Source organism: Bufo gargarizans, chromosome 5 (assembly GCF_014858855.1).
Source record: "Bufo gargarizans isolate SCDJY-AF-19 chromosome 5, ASM1485885v1, whole genome shotgun sequence".
Taxonomy (NCBI): domain Eukaryota; kingdom Metazoa; phylum Chordata; class Amphibia; order Anura; family Bufonidae; genus Bufo; species Bufo gargarizans.
The window spans coordinates 74,424,837-74,442,594 of NC_058084.1; the positions used below are offsets into that span (position 1 = coordinate 74,424,837).

Consider the following 17,758-nt stretch of genomic DNA (forward strand, 5'->3'; position numbering starts at 1 on the left):
AATAAAAAAAAAAAAAAAAAAATAATCATAAATAATAATAATGGCCTCGGAGGATAAAAAATAAAATGTCAGTCAACCTCGTGACTGTCTCATGATGTCTGCTGTCAAGAGAAATAAATGCTGAGATCTGTAGGGGGTACTTTCTGTGCAATGTATGGGTGGCCCATGGGGAGAGGTGTACCGTAGGTGTACTGACCAGAGCTATAATGTTTCCACGCAGCTCCTGTACTAACATTATAGTTGTGGTTGTACTGTAAAACACCTACTCCATGAAAGAAGATGGGGGTTAATGTTTTCCTAGCCCGCCAACAGATTATCCCATAAATGCCTCCTCTTAGGAGACCAGACGTGACCGGGCAATTAACACATCTATGTATCAGCGGCATTCTGCCAGTCATTATGAAGAAACGGACACCCTACAATTGCTGGAATGAGGTCCCACATGGCTTCCCTGAGCACTGGATTCATAGGAAGTGACGGCTTCGGTTTCTGACGTGCCTGCTTTTACAAAACATAAGTGCAAAAGGTGGAAAGCAGAGAATGTCATTAAATAAAACGAAGAGCATAATTATACTAGTGGAAAAGTCTGACTTACCAGTTCGAAATGTCCTTGTGGGCGACCAAGTTCTGTAAGAAAGCCTGCAGGCCCAGCTGCCTGTCCTCCAGGAAATCATACTCATAATTGTCCTTAAACCAGCGTTTAGGTGGGAGAGCGAGTCGGAAACCGGGGAACATTTCCTTCAGCTACAGGGATTGGAAAGTGAAAGTGACCAGTGAATACGGTTTGTCTTAACTGAAAGTGATACGCCATACACTGCGAGACCCCCCACTGGTCTTGTGAATGAAGGAGGGATGCAAAGCTGGGGCAGGTACAGGGCTTTAAAGCGCCAGGTATTCTGTGCCAACAGACCTATAAAATGATACGCACAACTATTCGCGGTAATCTGCAGGCAGCATGTTATAGAGCAGGAGGAGCTGGCGGCAGATTGTCATACAGCTTTGAGGGGGAGAAAAAAACCAAAAAATGTGTCATTTATCGGCCATCATTGATGACTGAAAGCATTCTCTGTGTGAGGCCTCATGTGCACAATCGTATTTTGAATCTGAATCCAATCTGCATTTTCTGTGGGGCACACACGGACCCATTCATTTTTATGGGTCAGCAAAAATAGGAATTTTTTGTGCTTACCTGTAAAATCCTTTTCTCGCCGAGTTCATTGGGGGAAAAAGTGTTCGCTCCTCCTCTCAGCTATACCCCTCCTGCAGACACTGAGCTAATCAGTTTTGTACAAAAGCAGTAGGAGCAGCCAGGAGAAACCAACAGAAAGCAAGAATAAGAAGAGAAGTGAAGATGGGTCAGAACCGAGGACAGGCGAGACCCATCTGGAAGATCCAGCAATGTCCTTACTGGGTGGGTGCTGTGTCCCCCAATGATCCCAGCGAGAAAAGGATTTTACAGGTAAGCACATAAAAATCCTATTTTCTCGTCGTTCGTATCATTGGGGGGGGAAACGGGGGGGGGGGGGGGGGGACGACGACGACACAGGAGACCATGGGACGTTCTAAAGCAGTAACATGGGGAGGGGACAAAAGACCAAAGCAAAGCTAAAGCTGGCCATGGGGTCCCATGCAGAACTGCGAGGAAAGGATGCACAGGAACCCTGGATAGGACACGAAGAGCATGAACCAGGACGGCCGGCCAGAGAGCATAAAGGATGCAGTGACTTAGACTGGGCAGAAGAGAAAAGCCCAGTTAAACAAAGCCAAAGGACTGGAGATATTTCAGAAGATGTGGCTAGCAGCACAGAATATCCACAAGAAGGATAAGCCTTTCTGACAAATGACCATGATGTCTGGGAGGTACCTCTGGGTATCGAGGACCACAGAACTGGTGTTGAAGTCCGGAATGGAAGGCCAGGACGGTTTGCATGACAATAGGCCCCCCAGAAAGCGAGGGAGGTTTACCAAATAGAAATGGGTTTGCAGAATCTGGGTACATATAAGACCCGGCCAAAAAGCGGGGAGGACCCCGACAAAAAACTCAACCCAATGTTTAAGTACCAGAAAGGGAGATTTCAACACAGAGAAAAAAACATGGTAGTCAGGAAGGAACCAGCTGGGCAGAAGACAGAGGACCATTCCTGGAGAGGCCTCCCAGGTAGGTGAGGAGACCTCTCTGGGCCAACATGTAAAGAGAAAGTCAGGAGGACCACGGGAGATAAAAGCCACAATGGGAACCCATCAGTGGAACTGACCCGGAAAAAAAACATGCTCGGTGAGAAGTCTGAGGAAAAAAAAAAAAAAAAAAAAAAAAGATCTTCAGGGAACGTAAGGTTCCAGCCATGCTCAAGAGAGAAATGTAGCATGCGAGTACAGCCACATGAATGACAAAAGGAAGACTGCCAGATGCTTGGTCCAGGACAATATCATGACTGATGAAGCAAAGCAGAGACAGAGCAGCTGCACTGTAAAAAGAGAGCAGGCTACAAAAAGTGAGAGCGTAGACGCTCCCCAAGAATATCTAGGGATGTAGCTATGAGTACACCCCTGGAAGAAGATTAGGAACCGCTGTGTACACCGCTGCAAAAAGAGAAAAAACTCCTGAAGAAGAAGTAATATGGTAGGAGGATGCCCCCAGAGGTTTATCGTAAGTTCTCTTGCAAGAGAAGCAGTCTTCTACACCTCAGACAAAACTGCCTGGACCGGCCAACGCCACCAGCAGGCTGAAGAAATGCCCACCTCCTGACGAAGCCGCTGAGGTGAAACGCGAGTATAGGTCTTGCGCTTAGGGTCACTTATCCTTCTGGGTTATCTTAAGTTCTTCAGGTACGTCCTGCGTTAGGTGTAGTTAGACACCAGTACATAGTTTACCATATACCATATTCATATTAGGCCTACGCTATCCTTTAGGCTGTTTATATATATGTACTGTGTCATGGACTAGGCTGTAGCTATATTGTACTAAGCCTGCCAGTTATATGTTGTCCATGACTGTTTAGGACGTTGCTGTGTATCTCACGGACATTCTATTGTGTATCACGTAACTTAGTCCCCTATTGGGGTGGTATTTATCATCAGTTATTTGGGTGCCTGTGAGTCACAGTATTTAACCTGGTATCCACCAAGTGCTGATTTGCCTTGTGGAGATGCATGAGAGTTCAGCTGTGTATACTTTGCCCTTCGCTTCTCTGTATACTGTTTTCCCATCTTGCCCTTTTTTCTACATATTTTAATACATAGAAAATTTATATTATTTTGGATATATGATCTCCACTTGCTTTTTTGCTATGAAGCAATGCCCACGCCAGAAACGTGGGGGGTGCGTAGACTCGTCAGAGAGCAACTCCGGCCCCGAAAAATGTCTAAAGTGGCCAGAGTCGGGAGAATACTCCGCCCTAAGGGGAGTGTAATGGCGATGTCCAACTCCGCAGAAGTATCAGAGAAAAAAAATAAAAAAGCAGCGGCAGTGCGGGTACTCCAGAGCAATAATACACCAACCCCAGGGAATATGACACTGGTTGGGTAGACAGAAAACAGTAGCTTGGGTGTGTAACCAATAACTTTGTGGAAAGGCATAGAGTAGGAAGGGTGTTGCGTTCCAGCAACAAATCATCCATTAGCTGTGACAACAAGCGACAGCACAACCGCTCATCTGGAGAGGAGAAATATAGGCAATTCACAGTAAGGGCGCTGAATAGGTATGTCCGCTACAACTTGACATGTCAGAGCCCGTACTTGAGGGCAATGCTGAAGCCGTCACCGTGTTAAATGTTAGCGCCAATGACTTGTGAAGGAAACAATACCGTAGACTAGCGCCACAAGAACAAGGGGGTTACGCCAGGCTACCGCAAATACTCCACCTGGTAAGAGAGCCATACCGTAGGGAATATAGCATCTAGCGCTTGTGCAATCCGCCAACTGAAAGGGAGGCCGTGCAGTCGAGAACACTGCATCCAGTGCTTGTGTGCCACTCCACCCGTGGGGGAGGCCATGCAGTAGTAGCCACAGTGGCTAGGGCAATACTCCGACTGTGGGGGAGGCCATATCTCATGGTGTGTAGTACTGGCATAGATACTCCACCTGAGAAGGAGGAGAGCTGGCCGTGGATACAGTATACCGAGTCAGTGAAATGCACAAAACCGCTAACCGAATGGATGTGGAAGCAATCACCGTATTCTGTGCCAGTGCAGATGCTCCACCGATTGGGGGGAGACAATGACTACCATTTTGTTAAAGCACAAGAAAGGTTGTGTTGTAAGGAACCCCTGAGCAAGCAGAGGCCGCCATGTAAGCGCTCAATGCCAATACACAAAGTACCTAGCTAATGAAAGGGATAATGTGGACATAGTGCAGTAACCAGTGGTTGCCCCGTATTCCACCTCCTGAGGAGGGGAAGGCAATAGTAGGTACTGTCTCTTGCTAATACTCCCCCTGAGAAAGGGAAGGAATATGACGGGAAGAACAGAGACGGAGCTGAGACCAATGCTTTGCTATGGTGTACCACCCGTTAGCATGAAAACTCTACCTGCAGAAGGTCCGGTGCTAGGACCAATGCTCCACTGTGGCATAGTGGTCACAGTATCCAATGTTAGTGTAATCATTGCACCAGAGTGATTACCCAAACTGTGAAAGGAGGTAATGGGATAGGCTATACTGTATCTAGTAGTAGTGTCATTACCCCCCCCTGTGGAGGGGGAGGAATAGGATAGGTGGCCCCCCATCCAATGCAAGTAGCACCATTCTAGCATGGCGTGGTAGTCACAGAATGCAAATGTGGGTGGAGGAAGCAATGAGATAGGTTATAGCATCCAGAAGTGGAAGGGGTTAACGCGACAGGATGCACAACATCCAGTGATAGTGCAATTACTCCGCCTATGGAAGGGGGTAATGCTACGCGGTGTACGGTATTCAGCAGTACTCTGCCGGCGGAAAGGGGTCATGCTAGCGGATGCACCGTCGCCAGTGGTAGTGCGATTACCCTGCCTAATGAGGGAGGGCAGGTAATGTTACAGGACATATAATATTCAGTGCAATAACGCCACCTGAGAAGGGGGTAAAACAACAGTATGTACCGAAACCAGCGCCTATGAGCGGAACGGTGGAAAGTAATGCATATGTGCCACCTGTAAAAGGGCTTAAACACTATAGTAGGCACCTGTACAGCGCTGAGAGCACCAGGGGCTAAATGGGATTTTATTTTTTAACCCCCATAATTGAAGTTTACCCAGTATCTTTAAATACGTATAACATTTTTGCGCCTGGGTGGCCATTCCTGCCCCCGGTAACTCAGCCTGGAAGTTGAGGCCTAGCAGGGCGCAAAGCCGGGGGCTCGTGTAGGCGCGGGCTGCACGGAAGTACCTCCGGCCAGAACGGAGGTATGGAAGACGGGCCGTGGAACTGCCTGAAACCTGGGCTAGGCATATCTGGTGGTGACACGCAGCGGCCGCCCCAGTAATGGATGTGGCCACTTGAAACAATATCAGCAGGCCTCGGAGGAAAGGCGCGGGTCCTGGAGGGCAGGTGAGGGAGAGAGGCGAGGGAGGGCCTCAAGCACCCGATTAAAATAGGAAGATGAACCCAGGCCAATGGGGTGATGGGGGAGTGGAGTGAGTGGGATGGTGGTGGATGGCGGGGGTTATACTTACCCTGTGGTCAATACTCACCCCATCTTCATCCTCTTCACTCCCCCCTCGGGGTACCAGCAGGGTCACCTCCTCAGCCACTAGCATCAAGGTGGTAGGGAGGCTGGAGTGGAGGGGGGAGACTGCAGAAACGCAGGTGACCCCATGGCTGGCAGGATGCAGGGGAGCTGGGCTGCCCTGGTCCACTTTTTCTTCTTGGGGGGAGGTTGGGCGGTGAGGGGAACCGACACCGGCCTTCCTCCCCGGGTAAACAGAGAGGCCTGGTGTCTCTGTTTCAAGTACCTAAAGAGGAAAAAAGGTAAAATAACAAAATAAATGGCAGTTAGGAGCCTTGCCTCCTACAGACACTAAGCTAAAACTGATTAGGTAACACTTTATTGCCTAGTGTCGCCTCCTAGTGGCCGCAGTAGATCTACTTATGGTGTCCTGTGTCCCCCAATGACATGAACGAGAAAACCGGACAGCATCAGTACGTCCTTCCGGCAAATTACAGAACGCGTCCTACTCTTGTCCGTTTTGCGCTTGGCCATTTCTATTAATGGGACGGAAAAATATGTGGATTGCACACAGAAGGTATGGGTAATTTGCAGACCGCAAAACGGATATGGACGTGTGCACATAGCCTAAGTGTGTATACACAGCAGTCATTGATAAGATGACCCCCATGTATAACATAAGAAAAAGAGATTTAAAAGGTACAAATGACAAGTTCACCATTTCTCATAAACTATATATCAATCTGCTCAGCGCCTCCTGCTCTGGAAGGCTGCACTGGTGGCCGGGTCGCTCCATGAATAGTATGCACTCCCAATGCTATTGTAGGTCCGTCTGTTCTATCCTCAAGTTGTGCAAAAAAAAAAAAAAAATAGCATTTTGCTAAGCTCGCAAAATAATATAATTGCTGTAATAACAGATAGAGCGACAAATGACATTATCCTTACTCCACAGAACTTACCTTGTCATTAAGCCTTGAAAAATCTGTGTATCTCCGGAAGACCACCCAGCTCTCGTCCGGGCTTCTTCTAACTAGAATCTTATATACCTGTCAGTTAAAAAAACAGCCTTGAGGTATTCCAATAGACAAAATGTGACTCCTGTTGCAGCAAACAAATTTGACTCTAAATATAGTAATGAGTTATTTTCAGTAGTTTCCCAATCAGTGATGTGTATAGCCCGCTGTACGGGGTTGCGACCTGTAGTCTAGCTATAGACTGCTGGCCGAATATGCCCAGTTCCAGCAGAAGGGGGCAGCTGTAACTGGGCACTAACGTGAGCAAGGAAAGGGAGCGCAATGTGAGGTTCATCAGTTTTCCAAGACTTTAAAGGGATTCTGTCACCAAGTTTTGTGCTATAGAGATGCGGACATGCACGGCTAGATCGCCGCTAGCATGTCCGCAATATACCGGTCCTATAGGGCTGTGTGCTTTTATTTTCTTTAAAAAAGGATTTTAGAGATATGTAAATTAGTCTTGTAGGTGCCCAAGGGGCTATACGAACCTTCCTGGTGCCCAGCCGTGCCCACCTGTGAAGGAGCCCAGCACCACCTAGGTCCTCCGAATCTCCTCCTTTCATCAACGATAGATTGCCGTAATCTCGCGATGCGCGAGCTTGCGCATGCGCAGTTCTTTCCCCGAGGCCGATGCCAGCACAGGGAAGGAACTGCGCGAGCTTGCGCATGCGCAGTTCTTTCCCCGAGGCCGATGCCAGCACAGGGAAGGAACATTATACCGGCACTGCGCATCCCTTTAATACCGATGACCCATCCTCTGCATAGGTCATCAGTATCTGATCTGTGGGGGTCTGACGTCCCGGGTGCCGGCTCTCAGGGGGGTGCCAGAAGCAATGAGCACTTCCATCAATACAGATGGAAGCGCTCATTGCTGGAGCGCTGACACCCACATACTGTGGCGGGGCATGGGAGCGCATAGTTCCCTTCCCTGCCGCCGATCACCGCCATAGGCTTCAGGCCTAGTAGGCCTATGTAGTAGTGAAATCCCAGTGCAGGCGTGCGTGATGACGTCATCGTGTGCGCCTGTGCTGGGCGGCAGCTGCACAGTGAAGTGTGCGCGCCTTCCTCTCCTCTGCAAGCGCAGGTGAGTAATTATTATTTTGTTTTTTATGTGCCAACTTTGGGGGAAAAAAAATATTATGGTGGGATACTGTGTGGGGGCAAATAATTATGGGAGGGATTACTATGTGGGGGCAAATTACTATATGGGGCAATGTGGGGGAAACTATTGTGTGGGGGGGGGCAGTTTTGGAGAAATTACTGTATGGGGCAGTGTGGGGGGAATTACTATATGGGGGCAGCGTTGCTATTGAGGAGGCACTGTAGGGGCAATTCTATTATTTCTGGGGACACTATAGAGGGATTATTACCTGGAGCGCAATATAGGGTGTTATTATTACTGGGGCACTCAAGGGGACATTATAACTGCTGTAGACACTATAGGGACATTTGGGTTAATTTATGAAACTGGTGTAAAGTAGAACTGGCTTAGTTGCCCATAGCAGCCAATCAGATTCCACCTTTCATATTTGACAGCTCTTTTGGAAATCCAGTTCTACTTTACACCAGTTTCATAAATGACCCCAATTATGTCTACCGGGGTCACTATAGCAGCCAATCAGATTCCACCTTTCATATTTGACAGCTCTTTTGGAAATCCAGTTCTACTTTATACCAATTTGATAAATGACCCCAATTATGTCTATTAGGGTCACTTTTTTCTGCAGTATAGTACCTGGGGCATTGGGGAGCACAACGGGCACAGTATTGGGGGTGGCAGCAGGATGACATTGTCGGACACCAGGATGGGGAGGTTGATGGAAAAATTTAGACGAGATGCGGCTGAAATAATTTCTCATGGCGGTCTAACGGAGAAGAAGAGGAAAGAGAAGGTCTACATCACAGGAGACGTCCCTGGATGTAAGAGGTATGTGGTCAAGTATTTGGGGGTCGGGGGGAGTACCAGAGAAAGGACCCGCCCCGGGTGCCAAACACCCTAGGCACGCCACTGGCTCCCACACCGAGGCGTGACATCTACCAGTCTAGAGTGGACTTCAGTCTCTGACTCCAGACCCCATACACAACACAGCAATAAAAACTACATTCAAACAGAAATACACATTAGTGCCATACGATTCCAAAAAATCCTTATATGAAGTATAAAAAGATGATCAAGATTTTTAAAGCAGGTCAGACAAGTTTACAGCTGGGCTAAACCTTATGGTTCCAACACAAACCACAGATGGGAAGATCATCTCCATGTATAAAGGGAAGCATTGTCCCCGCAGCCGCCGTGTCAGACTCCTGGAAATTACCTGGAAGTACCAAGGTTTTATAAAATAGGTAAACCCCTAGAGAAGAAGAGCGGCCTGTTCATGTCACCTCCTGTCACAGGGAAGCTGGAGTAACAATAACCTCCCAAAACGTAATGCAGCTTCAGGCAAGAGAACAAATGCCATTGACTTCTGCCAATGGGACAATAGAAAATAGTGATCTGGACTACGTAGCAGCAATATGCATGTATTACTGTAGAGAACAGTCTGAAACTGGGGTGAGAGATCCCCTTTAAGCCTAGGGTTACATAGCGACTGTTATGCAACGTAGGATTTGTTGTTGCGTTTCTTACCAATACTTGGATTAAATAATATCAATTTTATTAATGACAGGACAAGTTAAACAAAAATACATAAATCAGGGACACAGTACACAGATATGGTACAGAAGGTGACGATTAGTAGGTCACACCCATACAGGTCCTGTCATGCCCCTGAAGAAGACACCAGAGTCATGGGTTGGGCAGATTTCTGCTCTGCTGTTATGAAATATACTTTTGTGGATTTTATGGCATCTTTAGTCGTGTTTTGTCTACTGTATTATTGTGGATAGGTCATTAATATAAACAGGCTGCACAACCCCCAGAATCACTGGGTCAATTAAAGGGGTCCTCAGCTTCTGCTATACTGATGACCTCTGCTGAGGGTCAGTCACCAGTACCAGATCAGCAGGGGCCCCACTCCTGGCACCCCGCAGTGCTGTCAGCTGTGAGCGCGGGGTTCTTCTCATCGTTGTCGACATTGCAGCGGTGAGCAGATGTAACTACAGCAAATTGCAGTGAATGGGGATGGCGGAGTTGTAGTTACACCGCTCGCCACTGCGATGTTGAGCAGGTAGTGGTTATGGCCTAGTTCTCTGGAAACAGCTGATCGCTGGGGGTGCCGGCAGTCGGGCCCCGGACGATATGATATCGATGGATACATCATCAGTACAGCAATAGCCGAGAACCTCTTTAAGAAAGGGGCCCAGTGTTTCGCTCAGAGTCCGTCACGTTCATGCTGTGCTCAGAACTGCATAAAACTGCTGGTAAACGCTCTCTAAATCTTCTTCCTATAAAACCATCTCAGCCGCGTGTATAGAATAGTATAGAGGTAATGCCTGTATATTCTCTGCATTTAAACGGAACCTGTCACCTCCCAAAACCGCCCCAAGCCGCCAGCAGTACCTGCCTGTAGCGAGCAGCGTGTTTCTGATGATGCCTTTCTTCCTGAAGTCAGATGCAGCAAAAGTACTGAAAACGTTGTTTTATCCCCTGCCCGGCGCGCTTCTCCACACAGGCTTGAAGTCACGGGGGCAGCGGCGTCCTTGCTTCAAGTGACGGTAACCGGGCCCCCTTCCCTGCCCCTTCGCTGTGACTGACAGCCGGCAGTTTGGCTGGCTTTGCCGAACTCTCTGCATTAGCGCTGTCAGTTTACAGTAAAGGGGCAGGAAGGGGCCCGGTTACAGTGACTTGAAGCAAGGACGCCGCTGCCTCCGTGACTTCAAGCATATTGCCGGGCAGGGGATAAAACAACGTTTTCAGTACTTTTGCTACATCTGACTTCAGGAAGAAAGGCATCATCAGAAACACGCTGCTCGCTACACGCAGGTACTGCTGGCGGCTTGGGATGGTTTTGGGAGGTGACAGGTTCCCTTTAATATGTTGGCTCCATACAAATAAGGAATAATTACTAATTAGGTGTGACGGCTAACCTTCCTTTCTATGACCAATATAACACGAGTGCACGGTATTATTCTCCAAGCACATCGGTCACGTCAGGTATAACTTCCCTTAATCACTAGAATTCCAGTTTCTTCCTCCTAAAAATGCAGAAATCCCAATACAATACAATGTAAAAACCCAGAACAAGCCAGTATTACAAAATAAGTAGCAACCGTATTATTGTCTAAAGGGCCCCTGAAACCTCCAGCAAACAAGCAGGGACGTATTACATGGGGCTATTCAAATACCTGGCCACCCACGAAATCCACTGGCAGATCAGGTCTTATACACCCACCCAAGCAGGGTAAATGGAAAGCTGTTTTTCGAAATGTGACAACCATTTCATACAGGCAATGTGACAGAATTATTCAGGCTCCGAGCAGGATGCAGATCCTTAAGGCTACATTCACACTTGGGCTTTCCCTTTCCGCTATCGAGATCCGTCATAGGATCTCAATAGCGGGGGAAACGCTTCCATTTCGTCCCCATTCATTGTCAATGGGGACAAAACTGAACTGAAGGGAACGGAGTGCACCAGAATGTATTCCGTTCCAATGCGCTCCCACGACGCATACATCGTTTTTCTGTCCGCGATGTGGTGCGGAGCTAAACGGATCCATCATGAATCACAATGCAAGTCAACGAGGACCAATGCGTTTTCTCTTACACAAAAGAAAATGGATCTGTCCCACCATTGACTTACAACAGTTTTAGTGTTGGATCCGTCATGGCTATATAAGACATAATACAACCGGATCAGTTCATAACGGATGTAGAAAATAACAGTCGGCACTCCATCCTTGTGAATGGCGTGGTGCACGTGTCTAGGGTCGGAGTCCCATAGATCAGCAGACCGGTGTTCTGCAAGAATCCTATACCTTGCCAGGAATCAGCTGGAGGAGGGTGTGTGCAAGCGCACATCCACTGGGTTAGCAAGATAAAATCATTGCAGCGCCACAGAAGAAGGACTTCATGCGCATGCGCGAAACCATACACCGCGCGTGCGCACTTAGGGGTGGGTAGATTTTCCAGCGCAAAATGTTCCATCAGCTCTCCCTACCCCTGAGTGCGCACAAATCATCCGGAGCAGCTCATCCTTTCCTCAGAGCTGAGTGCAGAATATCGAGGTCATCACATAGCAGAGCTGAATGCGGGATATTACCCCCAATATCCCGCACTCAGCTCTGCTATGTGGTGACCTCGATATTCTGCACTCAGCTCTGCGGTAAGGATGAGCTGCTCCGGATAATTTGTGCGCGCGTGCGCACTAAGTGGTAGGGATATCTGATCGAAGATTTTGCGCTGGAAAATCTACCTTCCCCCAAGTGCGCACGCACAGTGTACGGTTTGGCGCATGAAGTCCTTCTTCAGCGGCACTGCAATGATTGTTTGCTAACTCGTTGTATAGATGCACTTATATTTTTATGTATCTATCATATCTATGTGACAATAAAAATATAAGCGCATCTATACAGTGAGTGCCGGTCTTCTCTTCTATGCATAACGGATGCAGGCGGTTCTATTATCATGACGGATCTAGCAAAAACGCAGATGTGAAAGCCTAACAAAAGGTGTCATCTGACTATGGCCAATTTCACATGAGATGATTCAGGCCAGGAAACACACGGTGTGACGGCCGTATTTGCCGGACTGAACACCGCATCATAATGCTGTGTGTTCCTGACTGTGGCACTACCTGCGAGTACAGTACAGTAGACCTGCGGTCAGGCAGGAGTACACAGCATCATAAATCATTATGATACAGCGAGTTCACTTCAGTGTTCAGTCTGGGAAATACAGCTGTCACACGAAGCGCGTTTCCCAGGCCAGACAGAATACACTCGTGTGAAAGTGGCCAAAAGAGACGCTAACAATAATTAGGGTCCTAGACATGGGGTCTCAAACTATTTGACATTGATGGCATATCCTATGGATATGCAATAAGTCTCTCTTGTTGTGCAATCTGTTCAGAACCTGAACAACTCTTTTAGGCCTCATGCACACGACCGTTGTGTGTTTTGTAGTCCTCAAAACACGGATGGCGTCCGTGTGCGCTACGCAATTTGTGGAACGGTGCGGACGGCCATTAATATAACTGCTTATTCTTGATCGCAAAACGGACAAGAATAGGACAGGTTATATTTTTTTTGCGGGGCCACGGAACAAAGCAACGGATGCGGACAGAACACGGAGTGCTGTCCGCATATTTTGCGGCCCCATTGGAGTGAATGGGTCCGCATCTGAGCCGCCAAAACTGCGGCTCGGATGCGGATCCAAACAACGGCCGCGTGCATGAGACCTTATATACATGATCCAACACGGCTTCATGAACAAACCCAAAAACACACAGACCCCACTAAATGATACCAGGAATCAATTCATGTCCAAAATGAGCAACCGGGAATCCGCCACCCCAGGAGATACATTAGGCGAGCCCATTAAAGAGCAAGATTTTCACAAGACATAGTCTAGGATTGTAGACTAGAAATACAGTGAAACCTCTGACACAACAGCCCAAAAATTGTAGTGAAGTGTGGAAGGTCCAGCCAATAAAAACTAAAATATAAGGGGATCGAAAATCCATTTTCACAAAAATCTGGTCTAAAAGGGCGAAAGGCGTCTCTTTGGACAGATTTCACTGATAATGGAAAAGATATCTTTCAGGCCAATTATGGAGTCAACCAATCATGTCGTATAAATGATTGGCACCAATGATTAAGGCCATACATTGTGGGTAAGTGTCAGCTCTTACTCCTGACCACCACATACACATGCATGCTCAGTCTGGTTGAGCGTGAATGTGTTTTCTAAAGGGAGAGGAGAGTAAGGCTACTTTCACACTAGCTTTTTACTGGATCCGGCAAGGATCAGCAAAAACGCTTCTGTTTCTGATGATACAACCGGCTGCATCTGTTATGAATGGATCCGGTTGTATTATCTTTAACATAGCAATGATGGATCCGGCATTAAAACCATTGTAAGTCACTAGGGGACAGATGCGTTTCATGCCGGATCCGTTTTGCTCCACATCCCATGCCGGACAGAAAACCACAGCCTGCAGCAGTTTTCTGTCCGTGATGGGAGAGCAACCAAAACGGAACGGAATGCATTTTTTTGGAGCACTCCGCTCTGGAGTTAAACGCAATTGTGAAAGTAGCCTAAGCCAGTCCCAGACCTCAATCACAGCAATCTATTGCCTCTGAGACCTAAAGGAAATCCAACATGCCCAATCCTTTTTTTTGCTTGCATCCATGGCGGAGGGAATTGTGGGACACCCCTATACACATTATATGGTCGCCAGGTCTCGGTTTGGCTGTCATTCGTCTAATGTGTATTGTCACCTTTGTACCAGGGCTAGAAAGTCACATGGCCATCAAACCAGAATGAGCACTGAATAGATCAGAAAGTAGGATATGCTTACGGTAAACTTTGCCCGTTCTTCCATCACTTCGTATCCCAAGATGGTGGGTGTTGAAGGCCTCTCTTCCAGCTCTGCCGAGTTAGGAATATGCTCATGGGGTACTGGTCGCGAGCTGTACTCCACAGAGGAGTCAAATTTAGTCCTTACCAGGGGGCTGCTACACACAGAGGAGGTACAGCTCAGCTGATCGGGGGCACTGAGCTTCTTGCGGTTTCTAGGGTTGCCATCTTCAGGTGGCTCTTTAGAGGAGGTCGAACTTGTGGAGCTGCTTCCAAGGGATGAGCTTCTTCGGCTTCTAGTTGTTATGTTGCCCGAAGATGGATTTCCTATTGGCACGGGGACATACGGTGTCGCCATCTTCTTTGCGGCTTATTAGCAGGGCCAAAAAACGCCAGCCATTTATCCAACCATAATGTTCCTTCAAACAAGTGGCATCTGTCATGAAGAAAAGGTGCAAACGTTACAACGTTGACAGAAAAGAAGGTAACGAATAACAAAAATAAGTAAACAAAAGCCGGAAAATAAACAAATAAAACCAGACAAGCAAAGCAGTCTACAGCGACAAAGACGACAACTGGGGCTTTGTGCCGACTCCTACGCCCCATAATATTATATAGCACTACAGACGAGCGCACATGGCCCCTACACAAAGCCCCGTCCGGGAAAAGAGCCAAGAAAGGCAACAAAGATGTCACCAGGATAAGCATTAGGGAACCCGAGGCCACTTACCTCCACAGGAAACCAATCTAAACGCTAAAACAATCCAGCGAGGACTGCGTGAAGATTGTGGTCACATTGCAATTCACTACAATGGTGAACGCAGCCGGGCTACTACACCACGCGATGCGACAGCGACACCGCGGTCACGGAAAATCCAAGCTGCTGGATTCTGGATGCAAAGTGCAAGCAATGTTTTTCAAAATGGGCACCCAGGTAAGTTGCATGCAACAGTTACTCCGTTTATTTATTGTCTAACTGGAGCTGCAAATCCAAAATCCTATCAGACCCGCCCCTAAAACAGTCACGTGACTTCACTGCACACAATTTATTGGTCACATGACCAAAGTTGCTGACTAGAAGTCTGATCAGCGATGGATTCAATGTCTGGGACCAACAGCATCTAACCTTTGGCTGTCCGGGCATGCTGGGAGGTGTAGTTTTGCAACAGCTGGAGGCACGCTGGTTGGGAATCACTATTATATGCCCCCGCCCGCCTTATTTTATATTCACTGAATATGAAATGGAGAGAAAGTAACTAAGCCTCTCCTCCATGTCATGCACCGTACCCACCAGGCCTACTGTAATCCTTCCCATGCGGATGCACCAGAGTACTGGAAGGAAGTGGCTTTAACTTCCTCCCAGTGCTAGGCAACCGCATGGGACTTGGGAGCCGCCGCACAGAAGTCCCGCCCCCACGCCGATCAGCTGGGACACGATCATCTGGAGCCAGCTGAGAGGTAAGGCACATGCGCATTAGGTGGCCCCTTCTTCCCAACTCTGGTAGGAAATTTCCCTACCCCGTCGTTCTGCTTCCAAAGCTGGGAACGTCATGTCCGCTGCAGCCATGTCACAACAGAAAGTGACGAGGGTAGGGAAATTTCACGGAACACCACCGCCGTATGGAAACCGACACGGGAACCACAGCCGCAGTTGACACGGGACCTGCAGCTGCCATCCCCACTGCTGATCATCTGGGACACGGGACCCACCGCTGCACGGTGATGTATCGGCGACATTTGCACGAGTACAAGTACGCGTGCAAATGCCCGGTATCGGTCCAGATACGGGTATCGGGACAGCCCTACTAATTAACATATTGAATAAGAGTCGGCGATGGACAGCAATGTGGAAGGTCGCATTCTAATATGGGGAATGTAATGGAGATCCTGATGTTAGTGTTCTATAATGGTGATTTTAGGTGAAAGACACTCTTTACAGGGCATCTGTCAGCAGTTTTGTGCCTATGACACTGGCTGACCTGTTACATGTGCACTTGGCAGCTGAAGACATCTGTGTTGGCCCCATGTTTTCACTGCCTGGTCCTGTCAATCAAAGTGCAGATGATGCAGCAGTCGCAGAGACATCAGAGCCTCTAGGTGTAATGGTAACGCCCTCGTTGCTCCTAGAGGCTCATTTGCATATATTAAAACTTTATTTTACTCAGCAATGCGGGCACATATGAACATGGGACCAACACAGATGTCTTCAGCTGCAAAGCGCACATGTAACAGGTCAGTCGGCGTCATGGGTACAAAACTGCTGACAGATGCCCTTTAAGTGCTGCCGTCTATCACCTGGCCTATAGGTTAACAACACAAACATCCGCAGATACAACTGCCCAGAACCCCAGCCCGGGCTTCACTATACTGCAGACGCCATGTATAACTGATGTCAGGCCACCATCTCCCAGGACCAGACTCGGCTCATTTTCCCTATTCTCCTGCCAGGGGTCTTCCATCCTTGAAACCCACAATACACCAGGGATGATGGGGGTTGTAGGTCCAGAATTTGGAGACCACTGCTCTGGGGTTGGGTTACCATAGTGGTGGAGAGATGGATATGGAGCCAACAGTTGTCACTGGCACATTAGTCACAGCTGCCCAAACACATCCTCAGGAGACCTGTGAGAATAAATAACCGCACCTCACAGTGTGATCAGGGACCTAAGCTGGCCTAGTAATAAACATAAAAGTACACTCATCCCCACATGTTACCACAAACAGCCAAAAGACTGACATAAGCCGGAGCCCAGCGCATGCAGCCTGCTACACCTCCATACACACACAAGGCGGTACCGCCGGACGCGGTCACCTGTGGTGCCGGACTAGTTTCCGGTGCGGTCTTATCTACTTACAGACGCTCGGTAGACGCGGGGTGACAGCTCCGCACTCTCACACTACACCGACCAGCACAGAGCCCGTCAGCGCAAGGACCTTTGATGATGTCACAGTCATGTGATCAGTCACGTGCATGGGAGGGGTCGCTTCTGTGATTTTAGGAAGTGCTGGGATTCCGGGAAGTTATGTGCTGTGCAATGTATTGTATCCTAGGAGGAAGGGAGTACTGTGTGTGGATGAGCAGAGCTGTGTGTGGATGTGTAGTGTTGGTGAGGCAGAGCTGTGCGTGTATATGTAGTGTTGGTGAGGCAGAGCTGTGTGTGTATATGTAGTGTTGGTGAGGCAGAGCTGTATATGTAGTGTTGGTGAGGCAGAGCTGTATATGTAGTGTTGGTGAGGCAGAGCTGTGTGTGTATATGTAGTGTTGGTGAGGCAGAGCTGTGTGTGTATATGTAGTGTTGGTGAGGCAGAGCTGTGTGTGTATATGTAGTGTTGGTGAGGCAGAGCTGTGCGTGTATACGTAGTGTTGGTGAGGCAGAGCTGTGCGTGTATATGTAGTGTTGGTGAGGCAGAGCTGTGCGTGTATACGTAGTGTTGGTGAGGCAGAGCTGTGCGTGTATATGTAGTGTTGGTGAGGCAGAGCTGTGCGTGTATATGTAGTGTTGGTGAGGCAGAGCTGTGCGTGTATATGTAGTGTTGGTGAGGCAGAGCTGTGCGGGTATATGTAGTGTTGGTGAGGCAGAGCTGTGCGTGTATATGTAGTGTTGGGGAGGCAGAGCTGTGCGTGTATATGTAGTGTTGCCGAGGCAGAGC

The 17,758-nt window shown here is 48.3% G+C and overlaps 1 protein-coding gene across 1 annotated transcript in view; it reads right to left on the reverse strand.

Moving 5' to 3' along the window:
• SNX16 (sorting nexin 16) overlaps window positions 1–17,052 on the reverse strand; it is a 31,268-nt gene extending 14,216 nt beyond the window's left edge. The window contains exons 1-4 of the mRNA XM_044293502.1: window positions 16,963–17,052; window positions 14,109–14,543; window positions 6,598–6,684; window positions 596–744 (exon numbers count right to left, since the gene is read on the reverse strand). Of these exons, the coding sequence (XP_044149437.1) occupies window positions 596–744; window positions 6,598–6,684; window positions 14,109–14,465 (593 nt within the window). The 5' untranslated portion in view covers window positions 14,466–14,543; window positions 16,963–17,052. The remainder of the gene's footprint in view (window positions 1–595; window positions 745–6,597; window positions 6,685–14,108; window positions 14,544–16,962) is intronic.
• Between the last annotated feature and the right edge of the window lie 706 nt (window positions 17,053–17,758).